General features: G+C 42.1%; 1 protein-coding gene across 1 annotated transcript; it reads right to left on the reverse strand.

Moving 5' to 3' along the window:
• Nucleotides 1–514: 514 nt before the first annotated feature.
• LOC121540043 (regulator of G-protein signaling protein-like) lies at nt 515–24,137 on the reverse strand. The gene is made up of 16 exons (XM_041848687.2): nt 23,431–24,137; nt 22,975–23,164; nt 22,805–22,867; nt 22,380–22,599; nt 21,927–22,140; nt 21,463–21,653; nt 21,012–21,129; nt 20,652–20,739; nt 20,357–20,486; nt 19,989–20,118; nt 12,184–12,322; nt 11,882–12,006; nt 11,469–11,614; nt 959–1,118; nt 783–824; nt 515–588 (listed from the first exon to the last, which is right to left on the reverse strand). The coding sequence occupies exons 1-16, from the start codon at nt 23,922–23,924 to the stop codon at nt 534–536; spliced, it is 2,505 nt and encodes an 834-aa protein (XP_041704621.2). The 5' UTR covers nt 23,925–24,137; the 3' UTR covers nt 515–533.
• Between the last annotated feature and the right edge of the window lie 3,365 nt (nt 24,138–27,502).

Below are 27,502 nucleotides of genomic sequence, written 5' to 3' on the forward strand. Positions count from 1 at the left end.
CAAACTACTGTGTAGATCAATTTTCTGACATGTACAGCATTGTTCTACATACTGATTTGACATCGTTTTTATTGTTGCAAAGCAAGGCTTTTCACTGAGGCTTAATTAAAAGGGATAGTAAGGGCTTTTATGGCACGTTAGAGCTGAAATTAGCCAATTACTGTACCCTTTCTGTTAGCAGGAGGAATACCAATGTTGAGTCTCGATTCTCATTTAAGTGCCTGACTTAACAGCTTTGAGCTAACCCCCAAATATGTTTTTTTAGAAGCACAGCCTAGGAGGAGAGCAGAGCAAACCATTTACTGGTTATTAACTCTGCCTTTAAAAATATGATCTTACAAGGGTTACAGAAATATTGTATTGGTTGCTCTGTTGTTTCCTTCATAAAAATGGTCTGTAACAAATTAGCAAATATAAGTGCCAATATCTTTGTGATTTTAGCATTTTAGAAAAAATCAATAAGAAGATCTAATGCATGAGTAAATTAGTATTGTTTATTCAACGCAACTGGCTGCTCCAGTTGTCCTCACTGATCAGAGAGAGGATCCGTCTTGGCTTATGCTGCTCTCTGCTGGTGGCGGGTGGAAACTACAACAACAACGCCAATCAATTTGACTAATAATTTTGGCATTCTCTAAAACAAATCAGACAAGTAACTAATTTAGAGGTTTAAAGAATATTCCCCCTCCTGCTGATGTATGGTGTCTGTCTGGGTTGTCAGTGGAGCGATTGCATCCCCTTGTGCTATGCATAAGATGAAACACAGACAAGACAGCACTCACCTGTAATGTTGGTGTTTCTGATGTGCGTCCAACACTGGGTGGCTAGAAAAAGACAGATCACACATAAAACAAGTATATATTTACATACATGTGTCTGTCTCCAAATACTGGAATAACCGTTTGACATCAATCAAGCAATTTTTTTCCACTTAACACAGAAAAACAGAAATACATACTCAGTGTGTGGCCCGCTGTAGGTTGGCACAGATCTCTGGCGACTGGGGGCCTTGTGTGGCAGTGGCATATCATTGTGTGACAGTTTCAGATCCAGTATGGCTTGAGGCAGGATCAGTTTGAGTCCATGGTGGACTGTAAACGTCAGAGTGGTGTGGTCCTCTGTTGACGTAGAGATGATGTCACTTCTCAAACAACCAACTGGAGAGTCTTTAGCCAAACTGTTTGTACTCCGTGTATTTATTTTAAAGATATTTTTTTTTGTTAGGGGGTAGATCAGCTTTAATATTGCAGATAGATTGTAACTTCCATCAATGTAATTGTCTGCATCACTTCCAATCCCACTTATGTTAGTTTTTTCTCACACATACATATATATATATATATATATATATATATATATATATATATATATATATATATACACAGTGGGGAGAACAAGTATTTGATACACTGACGATTTTGCAGGTTTTCCTACTTACAAAGCATGTAGAGGTCTGTAATTTGTATAATAGGTACACTTCAACTGTGAGAGACGGAATCTAAAACAAAAATCCAGAAAATCACATTGTATGATTTTTAAGTAATTAATTTGCATTTTATTGCATGACATAAGTATTTGATCACCTACCAACCAGTAAGAATTCCGGCTCTCACAGACCTGTTCATTTTTCTTTAAGAAGCCCTCCTGTTCTCCATTCATTACCTGTATTAACTGCACCTGTTTGAACTCATTACCTGTATAAAAGACACCTGTCCACACACTCAATCAAACAGACTCCAACCCCTCCACAATGGCCAAGACCAGAGAGCTGTGTAAGGACATCAGGGATAAAATTGTAGACCTGCACAAGGCTGGGATGGGCTACAGGACAATAGGCAAGCAGCTTGGTGTGAAGGCAACAACTGTTGGCGCAATTATAAGAAAATGGAAGAAGTTCAAGATGACGGTCAATCACCCTCGGTCTGGGGCTCCATGCAAGATCTCACCTCGTGGGGCATCAACGATCATGACGAAGGTGAGGGATCAGCCCAGAACTACACGGCAGGACCTGGTCAATGACCTGAAGAGAGCTGGGACCACAGTCTCAAAGAAAACCATTAGTAACACACTACGCCGTCATGGATTCAATTCCTGCAGCGCACGCAAGGTCCCCCTGCTCAAGCCAGCGCATGTCCAGGCCTGTCTGAAGTTTGCCAATGACCATCTGGATGATCCAGAGGAGGAATGGGAGAAGGTCATGTGGTCTGATGAGACAAAAATTGAGCTTTTTGGTCTAACCTCCACTCGCCGTGTTTGGAGGAAGAAGAAGGATGAGAACAACCCCAAGAACACCATCCCAACCGTGAAGCATGGAGGTGGAAACATCATTCTTTGGGGATGCTTTTCTGCAAAGGGTCAGGACTACTGCACCGTATTGAGGGGAGGATGGATGGGGCCATGTATCGCGAGATCTTGGCCAACAACCTCCTTCCCTCAGTAAGAGCATTGAAGATGGGTCGTGGCTGGGTCTTCCAGCATGACAACGACCCGAAACACACAGCCAGGGCAACTAAGGAGTGGCTCCGTAAGAAGCATCTCAAGGTCCTGGAGTGGCCTAGCCAGTCTCCAGACCTGAACCCAATAGAAAATCTTTGGAGGGAGCTGAAAGTCCGTATTGCCCAGCGACAGCCCCGAAACCTGAAGGATCTGGAGAAGGTCTGTATGGAGGAGTGGGCCAAAATCCCTGCTGCAGTGTGTGCAAACCTGGTCAAGACCTACAGGGAACGTCTGATCTCTGTAATTGCAAACAAAGGTTTCTGTACCAAATATTAAGTTCTGCTTTTCTGATGTATCAAATACTTATGTCATGCAATAAAATGCAAATGAATTACTTAAAAATCATACAATGTTATTTTCTGGATTTCTGTTTTAGATTCTGTCTCTCACAGTTGAAGTGTACCTATGATAAAAATTACAGACCTCTACATGCTTTGTAAGTAGGAAAACCTGAAAAATCGGCAGTGTATCAAATACTTGTTCTCCCCACTGTACATACTATATACATTTTATGGACATAGTCAATTTTACAATAATTCTATTTTGTTTATTTTTACTCCTGAACTTCCTCTACCCTCAACCTCTCCGATCATTTTCATGATGTCCATCCGGTTTGCTTCTATATGCCATATCTTTCTAACTGTGCTCTTTCACAAAACCTTTCAACCTATAACCTATAAACGTATTATGGACACAGTAGTTTTACATTAGTTATCTTGTTGATATTAGTTGTTGTTAGTTGTTATTAGTCCCATCCTTCAACTCCATTCAACACCACCTATCTATCTCTTAACACCATTCATATTGGATTTCTATTTGCCATTCATTTTTCAACTGTACTGTGATGTTTCACAAAAGTTCTGAACCCTTCTATTCTCATTGTTTCTACAGATTGTAAATTGAAAATAAAAATGTTTGCTAAAAGTATTATTATATTATTGATCGATTGACCTTGACTTTTCAGATCACCCAGTAGTGCTATCTGCAGGGTTAGCTCCAGGTAAATATTGCAATCCTTTAGCCATTCCTAGACCTGTGTCCAAAAACAAGCTACAAATGGACAGTACCAAAACAAATGATCTAATGATTCTGTCTCTTAGCAGCAAAATCTGCAGATCTGGGATGATTGTATCACCCATATAAATAACATTCTACTGGTAGCAAGAATTTTGTATAATAATTTAAATTGAAAAGTTTTGAATCCGACGTCGTTTTGCGTATCAGTTCATAAACACTATGCCATGGCATCGGTACATCAAAAATCTCTTCCCAACTATTTTGCAATCTATATGGGACGGCTGTCAATCCTTTGGTCCTTAAATTAACCTGGTATACCTTAGAAATAGTGATATTTGGGAGATTATTTCCTTTTCAAATAACTTAAAGTGAGTGGTTGTAATCTGAATAAAGGGAAAAAGTCCATTCTTGAACATTGGGTGAGACAATCTTACTAATTTGCTAGAGAACCAGTTCGGATTTTAGTATAACTTTTGTATGACTGAAGCTTTTAGTGATAGGTCTAATTCTTTAATATTTAATAATTTCTGTCCTCAGAATTCATATTCATTATATAAATAGGCATGTTTAATTTTGTCTGGCTTGCCGTTCCAAATAAAATGGAATATTTTTTTCTCATATAATTTAAAAAACTGTTCGCTAGGCGTAGGCAAGACAATAAGCAAATAGGTCAACTGGGATAATACTAAAGAGTTAATCAGGGTGATTTTTCCACAAATTGACAGGTATTTACCTTTCCATGGTAGCACGATCTTATCTATTTTTGCTAACTTTCTATTAAAATGTATTGGAGTGAGATCATTTATTTCATTTGGGATATGTATTCCGAGTATATCCACATCACCATCAGACCATTTTATTGGTAAACTACATGGTAATGTAAAAATTGTTGGTGATCCAATACATAATATAGTACATTTAGCATAATTTGGTTGTAATCCAGAGAGGGTAGAAAATGTATCTAGATCCTCTATGAGGCTGTGGAGGGATTCGAGTTGTGGATATACAGTGGGGGAAAAAAGTATTTAGTCAGCCACCAATTGTGCAAGTTCTCCCACTTAAAAAGATGAGAGAGACCTGTAATTTTCATCATAGGTACACGTCAACTATGACAGACAAATTGAGAATTTTTTTCTCCAGAAAATCACATTGTAGGATTTTTTATGATTTTATTTGCAAATTATGGTGGAAAATAGGTATTTGGTCACCTACAAACAAGCAGGATTTCTGGCTCTCACAGACCTGTAACTTCTTCTTTAAGAGGCTCCTATGTCCTCCACTCGTTACCTGTATTAATGGCACCTGTTTGAACTTGTTATCAGTATAAAAGACACCTGTCCACAACCTCAAACAGTCACACTCCAAACTCCACTATGGCCAAGACCAAAGAGCTGTCAAAGGACACCAGAAACAAAATTGTAGACCTGCAACAGGCTGGGAAGACTGAATCTACAATAGGTAAGCAGCTTGGTTTGAAGAAATCAACTGTGGGAGCAATTATTAGGAAATGGAAGACATACAAGACCACTGATAATCTCCCTTGATCTGGGGCTCCACGCAAGATCTCACCCCGTGGGGTCAAAATGATCACAAGAACGGTGAGCAAAAATCCCAGAACCACACGGGGGGACCTAGTGAATGACCTGCAGAGAGCTGGGACCAAAGTAACAAAGCCTACCATCAGTAACACACTACGCCGCCAGGGACTCAAATCCTGCAGTGCCAGACGTGTCCCCCTGCTTAAGCCAGTACATGTCCAGGCCCGTCTGAAGTTTGCTAGAGTGCCTTTGAATGATCCAGAAGAGGATTGGGAGAATGTCATATGGTCAGATGAAACCAAAATAGAACTTTTTGGTAAAAACTCAACTCGTCGTGTTTGGAGGACAAAGAATGCTGAGTTGCATCCAAAGAACACCATACCTACGGTGAAGCATGGGGGTGGAAACATCATGCTTTGGGGCTGTTTTTCTGCAAAGGGACCAGGACGACTGATCCGTGTAAAGGAAAGAATGAATGGGGCCATGTATCGTGAGATTTTGAGGGAAAACCTCCTTCCATCAGCAAGGGCATTGAAGATGAAACATGGCTGGGTCTTTCAGCATGACAATGATTCCAAACACACCGCCCGGGCAACGAAGGAGTGGCTTCGTAAGAAGCATTTCAAGGTCCTGGAGTGGCCTATCCAGTCTCCAGATCTCAACCCCATTGAAAATCCTTGGAGGGAGTTGAAAGTCTGTGTTGCCCAGCGACAGCCCCAAAACATCACTGCTCTAGAGGAGATCTGCATGGAGGAATGGGCCAAAATACCAGCAACAGTGTGTGAAAACCTTGTGAAGACTTACAGAGAACGTTTGACCTGTGTCATTGCCAACAAAGGGTATTTAAAAAAGTATTGAGAAACGTTTGTTATTGACCAAATACTTATTTTCCACCATAATTTGCAAATAAATTCATCAAAAATCCTACAATGTGATTTTCTGGATTTTTTTTCTCATTTTGTCTGTCATAGTTGACGTGTACCTATGATGAAAATTACAGGCCTCTCATCTTTTTAAGTGGGAGAACTTGCACAATTGGTGGCTGACTAAATACTTTTTTCCCCCACTGTAGTCCCCTGTAGCTCAGTTGGTAGAGCATGCTGCTTTCAATGCCAGGGTTGTGGGTTCGTTTCCCACGGGGGGCAGTATGAAAATATATGCACTCACCAACTGTAAGTCGCTCTGGATAAGAGCGTCTGCTAAATGACTAAAGTGTAAAATGTGGATTTAACAGAAAACATGAATCATCAGCGTACAATGACACCTTTGTTTTTAAGCCCTGGATTTCTAATCCCTTTATATTATTGTTGGATCTGATTTTAATAGCTAACATTTCGATGGCCATAATAAATAGATGTGCCGATAGTGGACAACCTTGTTTCACTCCTCTTGACAGTTTAAAACTTTTGGAGAAATAGCCATTATTTACTATTTTACACCTAGGGTTACTATACATGATTTTAACCCATTTTATAAGAGATTCTCCGAAATTGAAATGCTCCAGGCATTTATATATAAACCCCAGTCGTACTTTATCAAATGCCTTTTCGACGTCTGCTATGAATAGTAGGCCTGGTTTCCCAGATTTTTCATAGTGTTCTATTGTTTCCAGTACTTGCCTTATATTATCTCCAATGTATCGCCCATGTAAAAAACCTGTCTGATTAGAATGAATAATGTCCGACAATACCTTTTTAATTCTATGCGCTATACATTTTGCTAGAATTTTTGCTTCACAACACTGAAGTGTAAGGGGCCTCCATTTTTTTTAATGGACTGGATCTTTATATTTCCCACTTGTATCCTGTTTCAGTAATAATGAAATCAGACCTTCTTCTTGAGTGTCTGATAATCTACCATTTACATAGGAGTGGTTAAAACATGCTAATAACGGTCTTCTGAGTATGTCAAAAAAGGTTTGGTATACCTTGACTGGTATGCCATCCAACCCTGGAGTTTTCCCAGACTTAAAGTCTTTAATTGCATCCAGAAGTTCCTCCTCTGTAATTTCACCTTCACATGTGTCTTTCTGTATGGCTGTTAATTTTACATTATCAATAGAAAAAAAATCTCTACAATTTGCTTCAGTTAGAGGAGATGGAGGCGACTGAAACGAAAACATATGCTTAAAGTACTTTATTTCCTCCTTCAAAATATCATTTATGTTTTGTCATTTAGCAGACGCTCTTATCCAGAGTGACTTACAGGAGCAATTAGGGTTAAGTGCCTTGCTTAAGGGCACATCGACAGATTTTTCACCTAGTCGGCTCGGGGATTAGAACCAGCGACCTTTCGGTTACTGGCACAACACTCTTACCCACTAAGCTACCTGCCACCCCAGATTTGGTGAATCATGGGTGACTCTGTCATTTGTAACCAGTTTCAGTAAATTATTTTTTGGTAGCATTCCTATGTTGAAGATAATTTGGTGCATTTTTCCCCATATTCCATCCAGTTTGCTTTATTTTTATAATATATTACACTTAATCTTTCTTGAATAAGTTTCTCCATTTATTTTTGTTTTTCCTCTAATTTATCCTGAGCCTCTATGTTACAGGTTTTATTGCTATCTATCTGTTCTGTTAGACCTTCTATTTCCTTTGTTAGTATGGAGTCTTTGACCTAAATTGCTTTTGTTTTTGAGATGAGTACTGAATTGCATGGCCTCTAAAGGAACATTTAAAAGTGTCCCATACAATAAGGGGATTTGCTGTACCTATGTTATGTCGGAAAAAATCAGTTATAAATTCCTCTGTCCTAGTTAAAAACAAGTTATCATATATATGCCAATTATATGATGGTGCGACCGCATTCTGTCCCCTATCAACACTTTTTAAACTTTTGGTGCCAACGAGAATGACATAAGAAAGAAGTCAAGACGACTAGCTTGATTGAGTCTCCGCCATGTATATCTCACTAGATCAGGATATTTAAGCCTCCATATATCTACTAGTTCTAATGTATCCATGACATTCACGATTTCCTTAAGAGCATGAGGGTGATAGTTTGTAGTGTGATTTCCTTTACGGTCCATTGAGCTATTTAAAACAGTATTATAATCTCCCACCATAATAATATAGTCTTGTATTACTTGCAGGGTTGATAATTTATTATATATATTGTCAAAGAAGTGTGGATCATCATTATTTGGTCCGTAAAGGTTAATGAGCCATTTCTGTTTATGGTCCAATAACATATTTAAAATAATCCATCTACAGTGGGGGAAAAAAGTATTTAGTCAGCCACCAATTGTGCAAGTTCTCCCACTTAAACAGATGAGAGAGGCCTGTAATTTTCATCATAGGTACACGTCAACTATGACAGACAAAATGAGAAAAAAAATCCTGAAAATCACATTGTAGGATTTTTTATGAATTTATTTGCAAATTATGGTGGAAAATAAGTATTTGGTCAATAAAAAAAAGTTTCTCAATACTTTGTTATATACCCTTTGTTGGCAATGACATAGGTCAAACGTTTTCTGTAAGTCTTCACAAGGTTTTCACACACTGTTGCTGGTATTTTGGCCCATTCCTCCATGCAGATCTCCTCTAGAGCAGTGATGTTTTGGGGCTGTCGCTGGGCAACACGGACTTTCAACTCCCTCCAAAGATTTTCTATGGGGTTGAGATCTGGAGACTGGCTAGGCCACTCCAGGACCTTGAAATGCTTCTTACGAAGCCACTCCTTCGTTGCCCGGGCAGTGTGTTTGGGATCATTGTCATGCTGAAAGACCCAGCCACGTTTCATCTTCAATGCCCTTGCTGATGGAAGGAGGTTTTCACTAAAAATCTCACGATACATGGCCCCATTCATTCTTTCCTTTACACGGATCAGTCGTCCTGGTCCCTTTGCAGAAAAACAGCCCCAAAGCATGATGTTTCCACCCCCCATGCTTCACAGTAGGTATGGTGTTCTTTGGATGCAACTCAGCATTCTTTGTCCTCCAAACACGACCGAGTTGAGTTTTTACCAAAAAGTTCTATTTTGGTTTCATCTGACCATATGACATTCTCCCAATCCTCTTCTGGATCATTCAAATGCACTCTAGCAAACTTCAGACGGGCCTGGACATGTACTGGCTTAAGCAGGGGGACACGTCTGGCACTGCAGGATTTGAGTCCCTGGCGGCGTAGTGTGTTACTGATGGTAGGCTTTGTTACTTTGGTCCCAGCTCTCTGCAGGTCATTCACTAGGTCCCCCCGTGTGGTTCTGGGATTTTTGCTCACCGTTCTTGTGATCATTTTGACCCCACGGGGTGAGATCTTGCGTGGAACACCAGATCGAGGGAGATTATCAGTGGTCTTGTATGTCTTCCATTTCCTAATAATTGCTCCCACAGTTGATTTCTTCAAACCAAGCTGCTTACCTATTGCAGATTCAGTCTTCCCAGCCTGGTGCAGGTCTACAATTTTGTTTCTGTTGTCCTTTGACAGCTCTTTGGTCTTGGCCATAGTGGTGTTTGGAGTGTGACTGTTTGAGGTTGTGGACAGGTGTCTTTTATACTGATAACAAGTTCAAACAGGTGCCATTAATACAGGTAACGAGTGGAGGACAGAGGAGCCTCTTAAAGAAGAAGTTACAGGTCTGTGAGAGCCAGAAATCTTGCTTGTTTGTAGGTGACCAAATACTTATTTTCCACCATAATTTGCAAATAAATTCATTAAAAATCCTACAATGTGATTTTGTGGATTTTTTTCCCTCAATTTGTCTGTCATAGTTGACGTGTACCTATGATGAAAATTACAGGCTCTCTCATCTTTTTAAGTGGGAGAACTTGCACAATTGGTGGCTGACTAAATACTTTTTTCCCCCACTGTACCTTGCGGATCTGTTTGGACAAATTACTGTTAATTAATATCTTCACCCCTTTTGAGTTTCTTTGCCCATGGGAGAAGTATATTTCATCCCCCCATTCGTTTTTCCACGCAACTTCATCTAGAATTGTTGAATGAGTTTCCTGTAAACAATAGATATTATATTCCTTCTCTTTGAGCCAATATTGTTCTTATTTTGTTATTATCTGCTAAGCCATTACAATTATAACTGACTATACTTATTTCACCACATACCATAATGAGATACAAGTTTCAAATCTATTTATCATAATATATGTTTGTAAATGTGCCAATAAAAAATACCATAGTGATTGACTGTCCATATACTGTATCTGTAACATGATATTTGCATTGCTACTAAGTAACCCTCTAATTGTTCTACACTATTACCCCCGCTAAAGCCCCTCCCCATCCCAAGTTGGGCCGTCATCCCAGTGATCGGCAAACCACCCCCGTCCCCCCGGATCCCTAGGCCCCCGAGAGGCCAGGACCCATCCATCGAAAACAGCACACAGTGCCACCCACAATACAGAAGCAGGTCAACCGCCAAAAGCATTTCCAATGCTCTCACCTCAATATATATATAGCTATTTAAAAATATATATCTATTCAAATATCTTGCATATCTTAATTTCCATCATTATCAATTAATATGCGTAATAATGTTGGCAGTTCATGCGTAGGATTGTTACCTATAACCCGGATTGCCATTACATTACATTTTTGTCAAGCAATTCTTATTTTAGCAAACAATTATTGTGGTTCATCCTATATTTTCCCTAACATCCTTACCCCCTTGCAACAGATGTGGGATAAACACACACATACACGCACATACTCTAACACACTCAACCCATTTCCTCCACAATCAACCATAATATCAGATGCTCAACGGTTGTTACATCCCAGAGCCCAACTCAAGAAAGGACCTGATTTACGAATGCATATACAGTTACAGCTGTTTGAGAAAGCATGCAAGATTCAGCAAAAATTGACAACAATGTGAGATTTGATTAATCTATGTCAAGTCCTAGGTGGTGGAGATCAGATCCACCCTCTTCCCCTGAGACACTAACACTCTGGTCCCCCGTTGTAACCATTTTTCCCAAGCATTTCCGTGCAGTCAGACCTTTAATTATTTTGTGCCCCCAGGGCCACAATAATATGCCCCCTCTCTGATTGTCCGAGTGTGACCCCCTCCGCATGGGTTACTGCAGCCAGTGTTGCCAGCACTGCCACTACCTGGGTGGGGGTACCCTACCGGAATCCCCACCGGTTAGGTACAAGGTCGTCAAGGTTCTCATTAGCAGCTTTGAGAATTTCCTTGTATATTATGCTCTACCATCAGGGGGCTCTGGCTTTGTAGGACCAACCCTGCCAGGCAGGCTCAGAATCTTGAGGGGGTGGTGCTACTCAAGTAGGTCTCTGACCGCATTTATTTTTCTGTTTTGGCTGCATATAGGCAACTCCGTGTTTTAATATCATCTATATGTACAGTACATTTATTTACATATTGTTCCTATGGGCTTATAAAGATTCCCTACTCTGCTCTCTAACTGTCTTGGACAGTGGAACTGACCTGTCATGGACATGATGGTTTTGACCTTGCGGTACCAGTCGTTATCTATGAGCAGCGGGCCCATGTAGTCTGGGGTGGAGGAGACCTCCTGCTTCTTAGTAGGCTTGACTCCATACAGGTTCTTCGCCAACTTCTGATTACAGAACCTAAAGCAGGGGAGGGATCAGTTTTTCTCAGCAAGGTCCGTTCAACTAGCCTGGGTACTAGTCTGTTGCTGCTCTCTTACTGTCTGGTACACAGGCTAGAATTAAACCATTATGGGGGAAAGTAATATCAGACTGTTGCCTCGTGAAATTATGTATATAGAAAGGTATTACATAAAGTCACAGATAAAGAGGTTTCCCTAAATACCAAAATGTGTAACAGCATGTACTGTAATATTGATAGTAATAATAACACTAGCTATAGGTCACTTTTTCCAGCAGAAGATGAGGTTGGGGAAGATGGTTATGATAGCTGGGTGGAACAGTCCTCTGTCTACTTTCCCTGTGGAGCATAGCAGCAGTATGGCATCCCTCTGGGTCTCAGCTATGTTTATCTACAAACAAAGCAGCACAGAGTTACCATATTATATTAACCATAACACGATATGGGATATAAAAAGACAGCCAATGGGACTGCAGATGAAAATAAAAAATTTAATAAGTATCATATAAAACATGATATCATATAAAACCACAGTATCATATAAGACATCTGAACTAAGTAGTCCTACCCTGAGTTTGGGAGAGATCTCTGACTTGAGGAAGATCTTGATGATCATGTCAGCCTTCTGGTGTAGCATAGCATGGTCATTCTCTCCATACATCCCTGCAGACGCCATCACTGAGCCTGAATCTGCCATGTTCCTGAACCTGCAACACAACAACAACAAAAACAACAGGTTAGCGGTATCAGGACACACATTAAAGAGTTGATGTCTGCACCCTGCGGAAATCTAATTAGCATAATAAAAACAGCCCCATAAAAATGTGTCTGTTTAAGCTAGAGATATGTTTTTTTTTTTGCACGGGCTGTGTATCACATCCGCCGATGTCAGCCTCCTGCATCTGCGGTGGAAAGTGGCAGAGCTACAGCTGTGTTTTTCAGACCAGGAGACATAGGTGCGGTAAAGAGGTCAATGGAACGCAGACCGTGGGGGATAGAAGAAAGCTGCCGGATTGGCACACATTCAATAAATCTAACAAAGTGGATATTCGTCAAATCCGTCATGATTGATGTATTGTAACAGGCCCTCGATGTGGTTACTAAAGTCCGATTTGGATATATTTGGCTGTTTTCGCTGCATAACATTTAGAAGTAGTCCCTTTCCAGGTTTAGAAGAAGTGAATGCTAATACTAACTCATGTTTGTATAAGCTGGTAGCATAGCTAGCATACAGAAATCGGTGGTGGTAGTCAGTCGTTTTTAACTGCAATGTAGTTGATTGGTGACAATGGCATGAACATCTATTGGGGTTGACATCCATACAAGCATTATACTTCGATTTCTACCTCAATATAGTGTGAAATACACATTAAAAATTGCCTAAAAGTAGGCACATTTTGCTGGGGGGGGGGGATTCAGGATCTTTCCCCCACGCATTTCCATGGCATTTCCATTGTCTGGGTCGAGTTCCATGGACCTCTTTACCGCATCTATCCCGAAAATCAGTCTTCTCACAAAACTTTCTGTAGCGTCCGGTTTGGGCTACAAACTATTATGTCCCCTCTATGGAAAGATGAGACTCTCACGAACACGACGGTGTTCACCGTTTTGCTCTACAATCCCCACAAGCGTCACAGGACTCATCTGAAGTCAGTACCGCCGATGTGCCAACTTCGGTCTGTAGTGTCCAAACGGTTTGGCCTACACACTAATCGAAAGGTGAGATGCTCACCAATACGTACACTACCAGTCATCTGTTTGGACACACCTACTCATTCAAGGGTTTTTCTTTATTTTTACTATTTTCTACATTGTAGAATAATAGTGAAGACTTCAAAACTATGAAATAACAGATATGGAATCAAGTAGTAACCAAAAAAGTGTTAAACAAATCAAAATATATTTTATATTTGAGATTCTTCAAATAGACACCCTTTGCCTTGATGACAGCTTTGCACATTCTTGGCATTCTCTCAACCAGCTTCACCTGGAATGCTTTTCCAACAGTCTTGAAGGAGTTCCCACCTATGCTGAGCACTTGTTGGCTGCTTTTCCTTCACTCTGCCGTCCGACTCATCCCAAACCATCTCAATTGGGTTGAGGTCGGGGCATTGTGGAGGCCAGGTCATCTGAAGCAGCACTCCATCACTCTCTTTCTTGGTAAAATAGCCCTTACACAGCCTGGAGGTGTGTTGGGTCATTGTCCTGTTGACGCCCGCAAGCCTCACAAGACTCGTCTGAAAGTAACCCGGGAGGTAGCCAAACCTCTGGTAGAATGAGCCCTCAGGCCCTCCAGGGGCTGTAAACCATTAGTACAGTATTATACGTTAATATAATAGCCTCCACTACCCAATGGGATAGCAGTTGACGAGAGAGGGGCCCATCTTTGCATGGGGGCGCCCAGGACACGAAGAGTTGGTCCCTCTTGCGCCATGCTCTCGTTCAATCCAAGTAGATACAACGTGTGTACTGGACATAAACAGTAGAGACGCCCTTCTTCCATAGAGTTGAAGGGCGGCGGGCTGAAAGGGCAATCAGCAAAGCCGTCTTGAAGGAGAGATATTTCAACTGCACACTTTCCAGCGGCTCAAAAAGTTGCAGAAAAATCACCTCAAGCACAATAGACAGGTCCCAAGACAGGGCTAAAGGCTTAGGGATTGGCTACTTTAGTGCCCAAAAAGGGGGTTAAATATGGGTCGCAAAAATGTATGAATTAATATGTTATTCAATGCTTTTCTATGGGCTAATAGCATTAAGGCCAAATTCAATATTTCATCAAATATTTTTTGTTTAGTTTGTTTTTTTATAACTACAGGGGTCTTAAAATTCTAAATCAAATAACTAAATGATCCTTGGTATGACCATCTTAAAACAATTCCATATGTTATCTTAGTGGAAACCCAGGCCCATAGATCTTATGGGGTTAACAGCACAGACAGAACTGAAACCTTTAACGATTCAAAACAAACATACACTAACATTATGCAACCAACACAAATACTAGTCTAAAACTACATAAAGGCCCAGTGCAGTCCAAAACATTAAGAACACCTGATATTTCCATGACATAGACTGACCAGGTGAAAGCTATGATCCCTTATTGATGTCACTTGTTAAATCCACTCAAATCAGTGTACATGAAGGGGAGGAGACAGGTTAAAAAATGATTTTTAAGCCTTGAGACAATTGAGACATGGATTGTGCATGTGTGCCATTCAGAGGGTGAATGGGCAAGACAAAATATTTAATTGCCTTTGAACGGGGTATGGTAGTAGGTGCCAGACGCACCAGTTTGTGTCAAGAACTGCAAAGCTAATGATTTTCACGCTCAACAGTTTTCCTGTGGAGTCAACATGAGCCAGCATCCCTATGGAAAGCTTTCAACATCTTGTAGAGTCCATGGGGGGGGGGGGGTTCTTAATGTTTTGTACACTCAGTGTATATATCCACACTATGAGGTTGGAATAATACTGTGACATTTTTAAAATTATGATAATAATGCCCTTTTAGTGTAAGACGTCGGTTCCCAAACTCGGGGTCACTGACATGAAAATGGGGTCGCGGGATAATATATAGATAATATAATATTGTCTTTGTATCTCAAAATCATTGTAAAGTGATTAACCTTAAAAATCGAAATAAAAATTATTCAAATCTAAAAGATAGATTTCAACCAGAGAGCGCCCTTAGATCATGGGAAAAGGCCGCACTTGACCGTTGCACTTGAATCATTCCCACGGTCAATGGCTAGGCCCACTTCCCTATGAAACAACACACTATTGCAGAGACTTTGATATTACCGGCCACAATTGATATGGTGAAAACAATGTGTGGGGAGGCAGTGGTACAGAAACTCACATCAATACCTTTGTCAGATAACACTGTTAAACTAATAATTTATGCTATTGCTAGCAATCAAGAGGAAACTCTGAACGACTCAAAACCTCCCCAGCCTATGCTCTCCAAATGGACTTTAGCTGAGAGGGCCGAGATGCCCATGCATTGACTTTTGTTCGCTATACATGTCGGGGGATGCTATTCACGAGGACATATTGTTCTGTCTCACGATTGCCAAGCATGAAATGGCACAGGGGATGTTCAGTGTGCTGTGTGGTTATATTGACGAAAAACAGATTCCATGGGATCGAATGGTTGGCTTTTGCACAGATGGGGCTCCATCTATGGCGGGACAGCAGGCAGGGGCCTCTGCACTCTAATTATGAATGTGTCTCCCTCTACCATATGGGCGCATTGTATAGTACACAGAGAGAAACTGGCGGCAAAAGAACTGAGCACAGAACTCTGAGATATACTGCAGCAGGTAACTTCATTTGTAAACTACATCAAACCACAACCACTGTGCGCACGCCTGTTTGCAAAACTATGTGGAGACATGGGTAGGTTCATGCTCTACAACATTCGGAGAGTACGACCCTGCCTTACACAGGAAGCGGCACAGGTCCTAATCCAGTCACTTGTCATCTCCCGTCTGGATTACTGCAACTCGCTGTTGGCTGGGCTCCCTGCCTGTGCCATTAAACCCCTACAACTCATCCAGAATGCCGCAGCCCGTCTGGTGTTCAACCTTCCCAAGTTCTCTCACGTCACCCCGCTCCTCCACACACTCCAGCTTGAAGCTCGCATCTGCTACAAGACCATGGTGCTTGCCTATGGAGCTGTGAGGGGAACGGCACCTCCGTACCTTCAGGCTCTGATCAGTCCCTACACCCAAACGAGGGCATTGCGTTCATCCACCTCTGGCCTGCTGGCCCCCCTACCTCTGCGGAAGCACAGTTCCCGCTCAGCCCAGTCAAAACTGTTCGCTGCTCTGGCACCCCAATGGTAGAACAAGCTCCCTCACGATGCCAGGACAGCGGAGTCACTCACCACCTTCCGGAGACACTTGAAACCCCACCTCTTTAAGGAATACCTGGGATAGGATAAAGCAATCATTCTACCCCCCCCCCTTACCCCACCCCAAAGAAAAAGAAAAAAAACATATTGTAAAGTGTTTATCCCACTGGCTATAAGGTGAATGCACCAATTTGTAAGTCGCTCTGGATAAGAGCGTCTGCTAAATGACGTAAATGTAAATGTAAATGGATCAGAGCATGACAATGTTCTATTTCACACTGAGGCTTGGTGGTTATCGAGGGGGATTGTTGGAAAGATTTTTCGCATTGAGAGTGGAACTGTTGTCATTCACAATGGAAGTAGAAAAAAAGAAACGTTTTGGTTGACGTTCAGTGTAATGAAAACAGACATATTTGGGAAACTGAACAAACTGAATGCAACCATGCAAGGAAAATACAAAAACATTCTACAGATGACTGACTGAATCAGTGGATTCAGAGGAAAGAATTCTTATTGGAGAGAGAGTCTTTCAAAATTGAACCATGCCCCTTCCCTCAGCTGTGCATGTTTCTAACAGAAAACAGCATCAGTAAGGGTCCCACACGAGTGATGACTGCTCACCTCCAACGCTTGGAAGAGCACTTTGGGATATACTTCCTAATCCGTTTGACTTTGATCCTGGCTCAGTTGACATGCCTGTAAGTGAAATCGAACAGCTGATCGAGCTGTCATGTGAATGCATTCACGGGTCACTACAGAGGAGTTCCCTGACTCAAAGGGAATACCCTGCCGTCTCCCTCTGAGCATTAATGCCACGTTCAAAAACAACTGGGACCTGGGAACTTGGAACTATCTGACTTCCAACTTCATTGTGTTCAAGAAAACTGGGAACTCTGGGAAAAAAACCAAGCTCCAACTTGGATTATTATTATTTTACGGTCATTAAACTCAGAATTCCAATTTGGGAACTCGGGGCTCTTTGTAGAGCTCCGACCTGAAGATCACTGATGTCATGATTTGACCTTGTACTTTTCAGAGTTCCCAGTTGTCTTGAAAGCACCATAAAACCCAAGGTACCCTTCGCCAGCTCATCTGTGTGAAGCTGGATTCAGTGCTCTTGTCTGCATTAAAACCAAATACAGTGGCTTGCGAAAGTATTCATCCCCCTTGGCATTTTTTCCTATTTTGTTGCCTTGCAACGTGGAATTAAAATTGATTTTTTGGAGGGGTTTGTACAATTTGATTTACACAACATGCCTAACACTTTGAAGATGCAAAATATTTATTTTTTGTGAAACAGACAAGAAATAAGACAAAAAAACAGAAAACCTGAGCGTGCATAACTATTCACAAAGTCAATACTTTGTAGCGCCACCATTTGCAGCAATTACAGCTGCAAGTGTCTTGGGGTATGTCTCTATAAGCTTGGCACATATAGCCACTGGGATTTTTGCCCATTCTTCAAGGCAAAACTGCTCCTTCTCCTTCAAGTTGGATGGGTTCCCCTGGTGTACAGCAATCTTTAAGTCATACCACAGATTCTCAATTGGATTGAGGTCTGGGCTTTGACTAGGCCATTCCAAGACATTTAAATGTTTCTCCTTAAACCACTCGAGTGTTGCTTTAGCAGTATGCTTAGGGTCATTGTCCTGCTGGAAGCTGAACCGCCGTCCTAGTCTCAAATCTCTGGAAGACTGAAACAGGTTTCCCTCAAGTATTTCCCTGTATTTAGCGCCATCCATCATTCCTTCAATTCTGACCAGTTTCCCAGTCCCTGCCGATTAAAAACATCCCCACAGCATGATGCTGCCACCACCATGCTTCACTGTGGGGATGGTGTTCTTGGGGTGATGAGAGATGTTGGGTTTGCGCCAGACATAGTGTTTTCCTTGATGGCCAAAAAGCTCAATTTTAGTCTCATCTGACCAGAGTACCTTCTTCCATTTGTTTGGGGAGTCTCCCACATGCCTTTTGGCGAACACCAAACGTGTTTGCTCATTTTTGTCTTCAAGCAATGGCTTTTTTCTGGCCACTCTTCCGTAAAGCCCACCTTTGTGGAGTGTATGGCTTAAAGCGGTCCTATGGATAGATACTCCAGATACTCCAATCTTTGGTCCCTTTGTTGCCTCTCTGATTAATGCCCTCCTTGCCTGGACCGTGAGTTTTAGTGGGCGGCCCTCTCTTGGCAGGTTTGTTGTGGTGCCATATTCTTTCAATTTTTTAATAATGGATTTAATGATGCTCCGTGGGATGTTCAATGTTTCCGATATTTTTTTATAACCCAACCCTGATCTGTACTTCTCCACAACTTTGTCCCTGACCTGTTTGGAGAGCTCCTTGGTCTTCATGGTGCCGCTTGCTTGGTGATGCCCCTTGCTTAGTGGTGTTGCAGACTCTGGGGCCTTTCAGAACAGGTGTATATATACTGAGATCATGTGACAGATCATGTGACACTTATATTGCACACAGGTGGACTTTATTTAACTAATTAAATGAATTCTGAAGTTAATTGGTTGCACCAGATCTTATTTAGGGGCTTCATAGCAAAGGGGGTGAATATATATGCACGCACCACTTTTCCAATATACATTTTTTTGAATTTTATGAAACAAGTTATTTTTTTAATTTCACTTCACCAATTCAGACTATTTTGTGTATCTCCATTACATGAAATCCAAATAAAAATCTATTTAAATTACAGGTTGTAATGCAACAAAATAGGAAAAACACCAAGTGGGATGAATACTTTTGCAAGGCACTGTATCGATCCATGTTGGCTGTGACAGCAGAGATGAGGTGCGCACACACCCTGACTTGACAGAGATGAGGACCACACACCCTGACTTTGAGAAGAACCGACATGACATGCATCAAGCACACCCATCTCATTAGTGGTGGTGAGATAAGATGCATTATATCAGACTAATTTGCAAATGACTGTCATTATCCCCACATTAAAAGTAAATGATGGTGAGTTTAGAATACAGTCAGAAATACTGTTAGAATTTCAATTGACTGCCATAGCCCCCATTAAAAAAGTATACATTGGCTGTTAATTACATAATTTTTTCCTCATGGTTGGGGTCGTGAGAATTTTCAGATATCAAAATGGGGTTGAGGGCCAAAAAAGTTTGGGAACCCCTGGTGTAAGAGCTGTTTGAAAAGACTGCCTGAAATTTCAGCCTGTTTTGGTGGGATGGAGTTTTGGCCAGTACATTTGTTTATAGACCAATAAGAAAGAGATTTCCAAACCTCTGTAAATAACAGCTAATTTTCTGTTTTCCCCACTCAGACCACTCCCAGACAGTCCTAGTAAATTTCTTGCTTGAGAAATTGCTCTTTGCTAAGAAGCTACTTTTGTTTCTTTTTGACCATTTTAATTGAAAACAATCAGAGCAAGGTACTTAATTTTTATCCAGAAATTATTTGATATTGGACCTTTAAATTGAAACTGTGAATAGAAGTGAATGTCAATAATGTAAGAAGGATACGTGACCTTGTGAGACAGCTCAATCTTACCTCTCACTCTCCAGGTAGAAAGATAGGTCGTTGATGAGGAAGTCAATGATAATGACTTTACCGTTAACGACCCGTCTCTTCATGTGGGAGGTATCCCCCTCTTCTTTAGGAGGGGCAGGGGAGTCACATGCTATAGGAGACAAGGTCAACTTAGTTGTGTATACTGCTGGCACCAGAACTAGGTTTAAAACCCTGATGAAGGTCTAACACCGAAACATTGGTTTGTGGAACATCCAAGATCACCAGTGTGCTGGAGATTTGTCCTTTTTTATTAATATTTATTTTTTCTGTAGCACCTGGAGAAACTATACATTGTTCAGCACCAGAACCAGGACCAGAATGGAGATAAGGGACTGAGGACAGCTTACCTTCGGAGAAGTGGCGGTAGCTCATTCTCAGGTACAGCTCAAACTCAGTCCTCGTGCGAGGATCCTTCATTGCGTTTTGAAACTTACAGACTGTCTTGATGAATCGGCAAAACACCATCCAGACATTTTTCTTCAGGGTGAGGTGCATAAGGAGTGAGTGAGTGAGTGAATTAATGAATGAATGAATGAGAGAGAACATTTTAGATACCATTGCCCAAGAGGGTTATACAGTGATTGTACAACTGTCTAGTGTCTAACAGTACATAGAGGATGAGAGGCTGGGTGTTGTTTCTACCAGTTTGTTCTTCAGTATGGCTCCTCTCAGGCAGGACTCTGAGCCCACAGCAGGACATGGTGGGAACGTGTCTTGGTACTGCTTGAACCTGCAGGGAATCATCCAAACACACACATCGGATTAACACACACTGTTTTGTCTGCATCCAAACAAACACACATCACATCAATCACAGAGTTCTGTCAAGTAGCATCAATCATCCATAGCCTGGTCCCAGATCTGTTTGTTCCATCTTGCCAACTTCTATGGTTATTGTCATGTTTGGCATAACAACGACCATAGGAGTTGGCTATACAGCACAAACAAATATAGGACCAGGCTAAATCAACTCATGTCCACATGGATAAATAATCCCAATACCATGTTCCTTCCAGTGACTTGGTGACCAGGTCCTGGATTGTGTAGAGAACCTCACAGGAAACAGTTCTCATCTGAGCCACCTGGGAGATGATGTCAGCATTGCACTGCAGATAGCCCACTGTGGGAAGATGCTAGTCGTGTTAGCCTTTTCACTTCAATACATCTCTTTCAGTATAATACAGACAGTCCTTTAAGAGTATCAGCAGAAAATAGTGAGATGGAGAGCCATGGTGGACACACAATGCTCCCTAGGGGGCCAAGAAGACTAAGCAAAGTTAGAAAAGAGTACCTCATCTCATATTGCAGAGAAAGGAGGGAAATAATGTTTTACCAGCCAGCATTACCAATGTATGACAGCAAAGAGAATAAGGCACCATTGATGTCAACTTGACTAAAGGTCACCAAGGACAGAATCTGACAGGAATAATGAATAAGGATTTGAGGACTGTACTGGGGTCATCCCGGCGTAAGAACTTATTCACGATGGCGAGGATTTTGATCTTCTGAGGTGTCGGCCGGTCGATGGCTCTCAGCTTCTCTACTTCCAGTGTGAAGAGCAGCGCTCCTTGGGCATAGTGGAAACGCAGAAAGCGCTTGAAGTAGTCCAGACTCACCGGGTTCCGGAACACATCTCCAAACGACCTGTAGCACGGAGACAAACAATACAGCCATATACACATTAACATTTTAGTCATTTAGAAGGTGCTCTTAGAGCTCTTATTCAACTAAAGTAAGTAAAAGAGCCACTTATCACAATCATTGCAAGTAAAACCTTCTACAAAACAGCCGGCTTCTGCAAAATCGGTGGTAGCTGAAGATTCTTACTTATGCTATATTAGATACACTCAATAGATAAACAATGAGTCAATGAACTCAATGAACAAGGAAGCATTTAAGGTGGTGTCCCAACAGTACCTTGGCCTCATAGACAGCCTGCGAACAAAACTGTTGTCTTTCTTCAACATCAGAGGGGCTTTCTTCATCAAGGAACCAGCGGATACTGGCTTAGAGCTTTCGCCGTCTGAGAAAGGCTTCCTCTTCTGGTACAGCAAATAGTTAACACTCAGATTCTCCACTGCCAGCTTTGGGTACCTCACCGCCAGCAAGTCAAACGGCAGATCAAGTGGCTCTAGAGACAGACACAATGACTGTATTCACAGGGCCTTGATTCCTTATCCTGTAAGTGTGCTTTCCACATAATAGAAATGTTACAATGCAACTATACATGGAGTTAAACTTATCATTCTTTCATTGTGCATTCTGTAGTAACACCTGCATTGCTCTCTAGTAGCCTTAGTTACAACTGAATCCGCACATCCCCCTTACTCTCCTTAACTCCTCTGTGTTAGTCCTTGGTTACGTTCCTACCAGTCTTCTTGTAGTGCAGGTGGACAGACCCTCCTCTCTTCACGTCCTCTAGAGCCATCATGGCCCAGTTCTCCTGCCTATCAGAGAGCTGCTCTGTGTCTCCATGGCTACAGCAGGACTGACAAAGGGCCAGAGCCTCCCTCATCCTCCTGACCTGCTGCTCTTCTGTGTTCTGGCCACTAGGAGATAGCATCTGACCGCAGTTCACACTGGCACTCTCCTGATGGTCAAATCAGAAGGGTAAATTTGATAACATAAGATAACCCTCAACAGAGTTAAAGGGGAGATGGGAAGATACGTGTGTGTGTGTGTGTGTGTGTGTGTGTAAAAGGAGGGGGACACACATTTCCGTTGTTCACTGTAACTATGGACAATACTGTTGTATTGTATAATCAATTTGCATAAAACTAAATAAAATCAGTTACCAGACAGGAACAGAAATGTTTGTCTTCTTCGTCCAAAAAGGAATCATAAGATGCACAAAGCACCTGCAAAAAATGTCCATTACCAATACATTGACTCAAGACATTCTAAAATATTCACAAGATTTTTTTTAACATTCAAACATAACTGTATGTCAACATGCTGACTTTACCTTACAGATCTCATGTTTGGCTGTGTATATCCACGGTATGACTGCTCCAGAGGGCAGGAGTCTACAGAGCTGCCTGCTGGTGTCCCTCTCCAGGAGGCCTACCCTCTCTGCGTTCTCCCCCAGGTAGGTGTGTGTGATCCTCCTTGCCACAGCCTGTCTCTGGCTGTGGAGGGAGTCATCTCCCTGGGCCCTGAGTATGGAGATAGATTACAGTCAAATAAAATATAGTTTACAAAAGTGAATGAGTCATCACTACCAAAAACAAATCATTATTAGCACATAAATACAACAATGTTTTTTTCTGTTAAACGCAGCACATTTTACAAACATATTTCTCGCTTTGGGCATTTTTACAGATGTTTCATTTTGAAAGTTGCATTCAGTATTTTCACAACAACACATTTGTTTGTAATTTCTTTTTCAATAATTTACATTATTTTGTAAATATCTCCATACCTGAGTACCAGGCTAAGGAACAGCTCCAGGTCCTGCCAGAGCCCCAGATGCTGCAGCTCTCTCTCCATTCCCCTGGCCCTCAGGAAGGAAGCTAACGGGCCCACCAGCCAAGCTGTCAGCTGACAGGGCAGGCTGAAGGTAGTTGTAGCAGTGGGACTCTGGAGTTGCGGGTGCAGGGGGAACTGGTAAGACAGACGGCTGGTAGTAGGCAGGAGTCTCCATACAGGTGTGTGGAATAAGTACTTCTCCCTCCTGGATCCCCTCAACATCAATGTTTGGGAGAGGGTTGCCACTTCTGTGGCTGGACTTGAGGTTGTCCACTTTGCTGGTTTGTTTGCTGCAGGTTTGGGATTTTGTATCATCATGCATGTTGAGGGATTGTTCAGTTGTGGCATCAATCTGGTATTTGGTTTGACTGCTATGCACAACATTAGTGCACCCTTCCTGGTCTGTTTCAACCCCAAGAGGAAGCCACTGGCAACAGAGGCGTACATCTTGGATCTTCTCCTTCTCCCGGGCTACCATTACGGATCTGTTCTGTGGTTCCTTATGGGGCATCCAGAGGAGTCTCTTGGTGTTTTTGGAGCAGTAGGTCCCAGTTGCACCCCCAGTCAGCTCTGCCTCCACCTGTCCCAGGCCTGGGTCCAGTCGAGCAGGTATATCAAGCAAATCCGCAGGAGCAGAGTGGGATGCGATGGCGCTGTACTCCTGAACGATTTGGCTGCACTCTGCAGCTCTCCAGAGTGAGTCCTTGCAGTATCTTAGAAACTGAGGAAGCCAATAGTGCTGCAGCCGATGTAAAGCTTTGTTATACATCTGACCGATGATCTGCTTTCTGGCACTGTCGGGTAGCTCACTGGATAGAATGCTAATCATTTCATCTACCAGACAGACACAGGAGAGCATAGACAAAGGGATTTAAATGAAGAAAAAAACATCAACACATCAACACAGCACTCAAGAGTATGCAGCCCTATAGGTCAGACAAGGGGCAGGTGAGTAGTTTCAGGACAGGTAACGGCGATGTGGCCTGGCTCTCTCTTGAATGAATAATCTTGATCTTTTTTCATGGTGACTTTATCGATCCCAGGGAAATGCACTTTGTCACCAGTTTAGTCTCCTTACCTCGTGGTATGTGACAGATAGCCATGACGCTGGATCCCTCTGTGAGATGGATGGCTCTGATGACAGTCAGCAGGGCCAGGTATCTGTGTTTCTGACCTGCATCCTCACAGTCCATGTTGAACAACCTGGACACTCTCACACAGAACGACACCAGCTCCTTCCCTGCACACACACACAGGAAGCATGAGTCAATGAATGACCACACGTGGAAAATACATACAAATAAATTAGTAATGCCACCTCATAGGCCAGGAATACACACACACACACACACACACACACACACAAACACCAGTCACCTACCACGAGTGCCCTTGATGAAAATGCTGAATCGCCTCATCCCTCTCCCGCTCCCAATGCATCTCCTCAGCAGCCACTGGTCTTCTGTTGTCCATTTCAACACTTCAACCAACAAGAATTTCAAATTAGCACAGTACAGGAGTGACCTTACTCTGTGAATCTGTCAGCAGGGTTTTCACACAGCTGACCCAAACATAGACTACTATGTGCCTGTATGGAATTGACAGTAAACACATGTGGCATAAAGACACAGTTGGTGGGGCAGGGAAGCAAACTCGGGTCGCTGGCGTGAAAGGCAAACACCCTTGGCCCCCCCCCACACCGGCCCATTTTCCCCCTCGAGGCCTCCACACAGGCATTTTTTTCCTTGAGGCCCCCATTATTAGTCAGGTAATGATCATTTTGCACACAAAAAAACAAGTAAGACAGGCGCACTGGGCTAAAAATAGACCAGCCCATCTGGCATTTGCCCGAAATGCCAGATGACCAGTCCGTCCCTGGTGGGAGGCAGATATAAAAAATAGGGATTTTGGGCAAATGCCAGATGGGCTGGTCTATTTTTAGCCCAGTGCGCCTGTCTTACTTGTTTTTCTGTGTGCAAAATGATCATTATCAAATTACTCAGGTTTGTTTGTTTGTAAACAGTTAAAAGAAAAGTTTACCCAACATCCTGGAATTCCCAAGTGATTCCATACTGTCACGGAATCAGCCGAGGCTGCCCCTCCTCCTTGCTCGGGCAGGCTTCGGCGTTCGTCGTCCCCGGAATACTAGCTGCCACCGATCTATGTTTCGGTGTTTGTCTAGTTTGTCCTGATTGTTTTCACCTGTTTCCCATTATGTTTTATTGTATTCCCTTTATAACCCCCTGTCTTTCATTGGTTATTGTGTGTGATTGTTTTCCGTGAGGTCGGCAGTGTTCGGGTGTATGCGTATTTTGTTTCCTCCCTGTTTGGAGGTTTTGTTTGTATTTTGATTACTGTTCTAGTAAAGTTCGTCTGCCAGTAGCTCGGTGTCCTGCGCTTGACTTCGCTCACCGCATACACGTCGCCCTGACACATACATTGAAACTAATTCAGTGGAGTTTGCCCTCTCCCCCTCCCTGTAGTGCTGTACTGAAACATCTGCAAAAATGGGTCACGTGACATTGCTGGCTGCAGGCCTCGCTCTGTTCCATTGCCAGTGAATTGATGATTCAGAAATCTGCGAAGTGTGGACAAATGTGTTGTTTTATTGAAAGCGTGCGGCCGAATTAGCTATTTTTTACAAAAGTACTATTGGTTTTGAGTCAGTAAATGTGTACTTTTCCACGTAAAACATTTGCAATTATTTTATATAATTATTTCATGTAGCCGACTGCCACAGCAGCAGAGATGGGTAACAACTGTGCATGTGCGCTATCCATAGTTTTAAAAAACTGTAGTGTTTCTGCGGACTGTAGTGTTTACTACAGTGTTTCTTTGCGGATACTACACAATTATAGAGTAAGTACTACAAATAATCGAGGGATACTACAGTGTGTAGTATAGTATTCTACAGTATACTACAATTTACTACTGAATTCTATAGTAAGTACTGGAGTATTCTATAGTAAACTACTATTTTTTTTGTGGGTATTCACAGATGTGCGGAGAAGTGAAGATCACCTTACACATTAGTTCTACAAAGTAAACAACAACCTACAAACATGTCTGACGACGAAATACTCGCGAGTGATGAAGAAAACTACTGGAGGGACACCGATGGTGTCTACTAACCATATTTATTTGAGCCTGAGTATTCGGAAGAAGAATTGAGGCAAATTGAGCTTTAGATGGCCACCGCCGCTCTAGCCACCGAAGCTGCAGCAGCAGCTAGACCACAGCCCCAACCAATCCCCAGGATCCACACAGACTGGTGGTGCAGTTGTGGCAATTGTGCGCCAATGCCGACAGGTGAGGAATGTTTGTGCTGCAGAGAATTCGAAATCGTGACTACAATTCTTACAAAAAATGGAGGAACGTAATGATGATGAAGAGCAGTTAGTTTGCTTTTGCGCCCACAGGGATTTTGCTGCCCTCAAACTCTGGTGTCCTGGAATTTGTTTGCGTATTCCAAAAACGAATTGGAGACGCAACGCTGTTCCAGCTGGGCCAAATTGACAATTATCAGACGGGTAAGTAGCTAAACTTTACTTTATTTAATGACCGCTTATCATAAACCTCTATGAGTGGGACAGTTAGTGGGTTTATGTTTTCACATTAGCCCAAAACACTGTATAGCCTATGTTTATTTATCACAATGTTTTTGGGATATTCTATTCTGCAATGTAAGGTGACACAATGTCTATTGTCTCTCAACCCTCCTGTCATAAATACATTGGGCACATATGCTAACCTGTGGAGCACCGAGGCCCTCTACATGATATGGTGCAATGGTAATAACACAATAAGAACACCTCAAACTTCAAAGATCAGGCTAAGCTACATTCTGTACCTCAGCACGCTTGCTTTGTTGCTTTCTATTTTTAAACGTGCCTTTGTATATTGGCACTGCGCCAGATCAAGTCTATGGAAATACAGAAGCAACAGCTGTATATTTTAGTATCCTTCGGTTTTCTGTCCCCATAATTTCCGATTGCATATCTCGTTCATATGCATCATCGCTGAAG

Source organism: Coregonus clupeaformis, chromosome 26 (genome assembly GCF_020615455.1).
Source record: "Coregonus clupeaformis isolate EN_2021a chromosome 26, ASM2061545v1, whole genome shotgun sequence".
NCBI lineage: Eukaryota > Metazoa > Chordata > Actinopteri > Salmoniformes > Salmonidae > Coregonus > Coregonus clupeaformis.

What these genes read in the sequence shown, in the direction of transcription:
- LOC121540043 (XM_041848687.2), bottom strand. Translation starts at nt 23,924, where the DNA reads ATGTACGCCTCTGTTGCCAGTGGCTTCCTCTTGGGGTTGAAACAGACC. An exon ending in CCATACTGAAGAACAAACTG is followed by an intron (nt 20,487 to 20,651) that starts GTAGAAACAACA and finishes CTCACCCTGAAG; the next exon opens with AAAAATGTCTGGATGGTGTT. An exon ending in CTCATCTTCTGCTGGAAAAA is followed by an intron (nt 11,615 to 11,881) that starts GTGACCTATAGC and finishes CCCCTGCTTTAG; the next exon opens with GTTCTGTAATCAGAAGTTGG.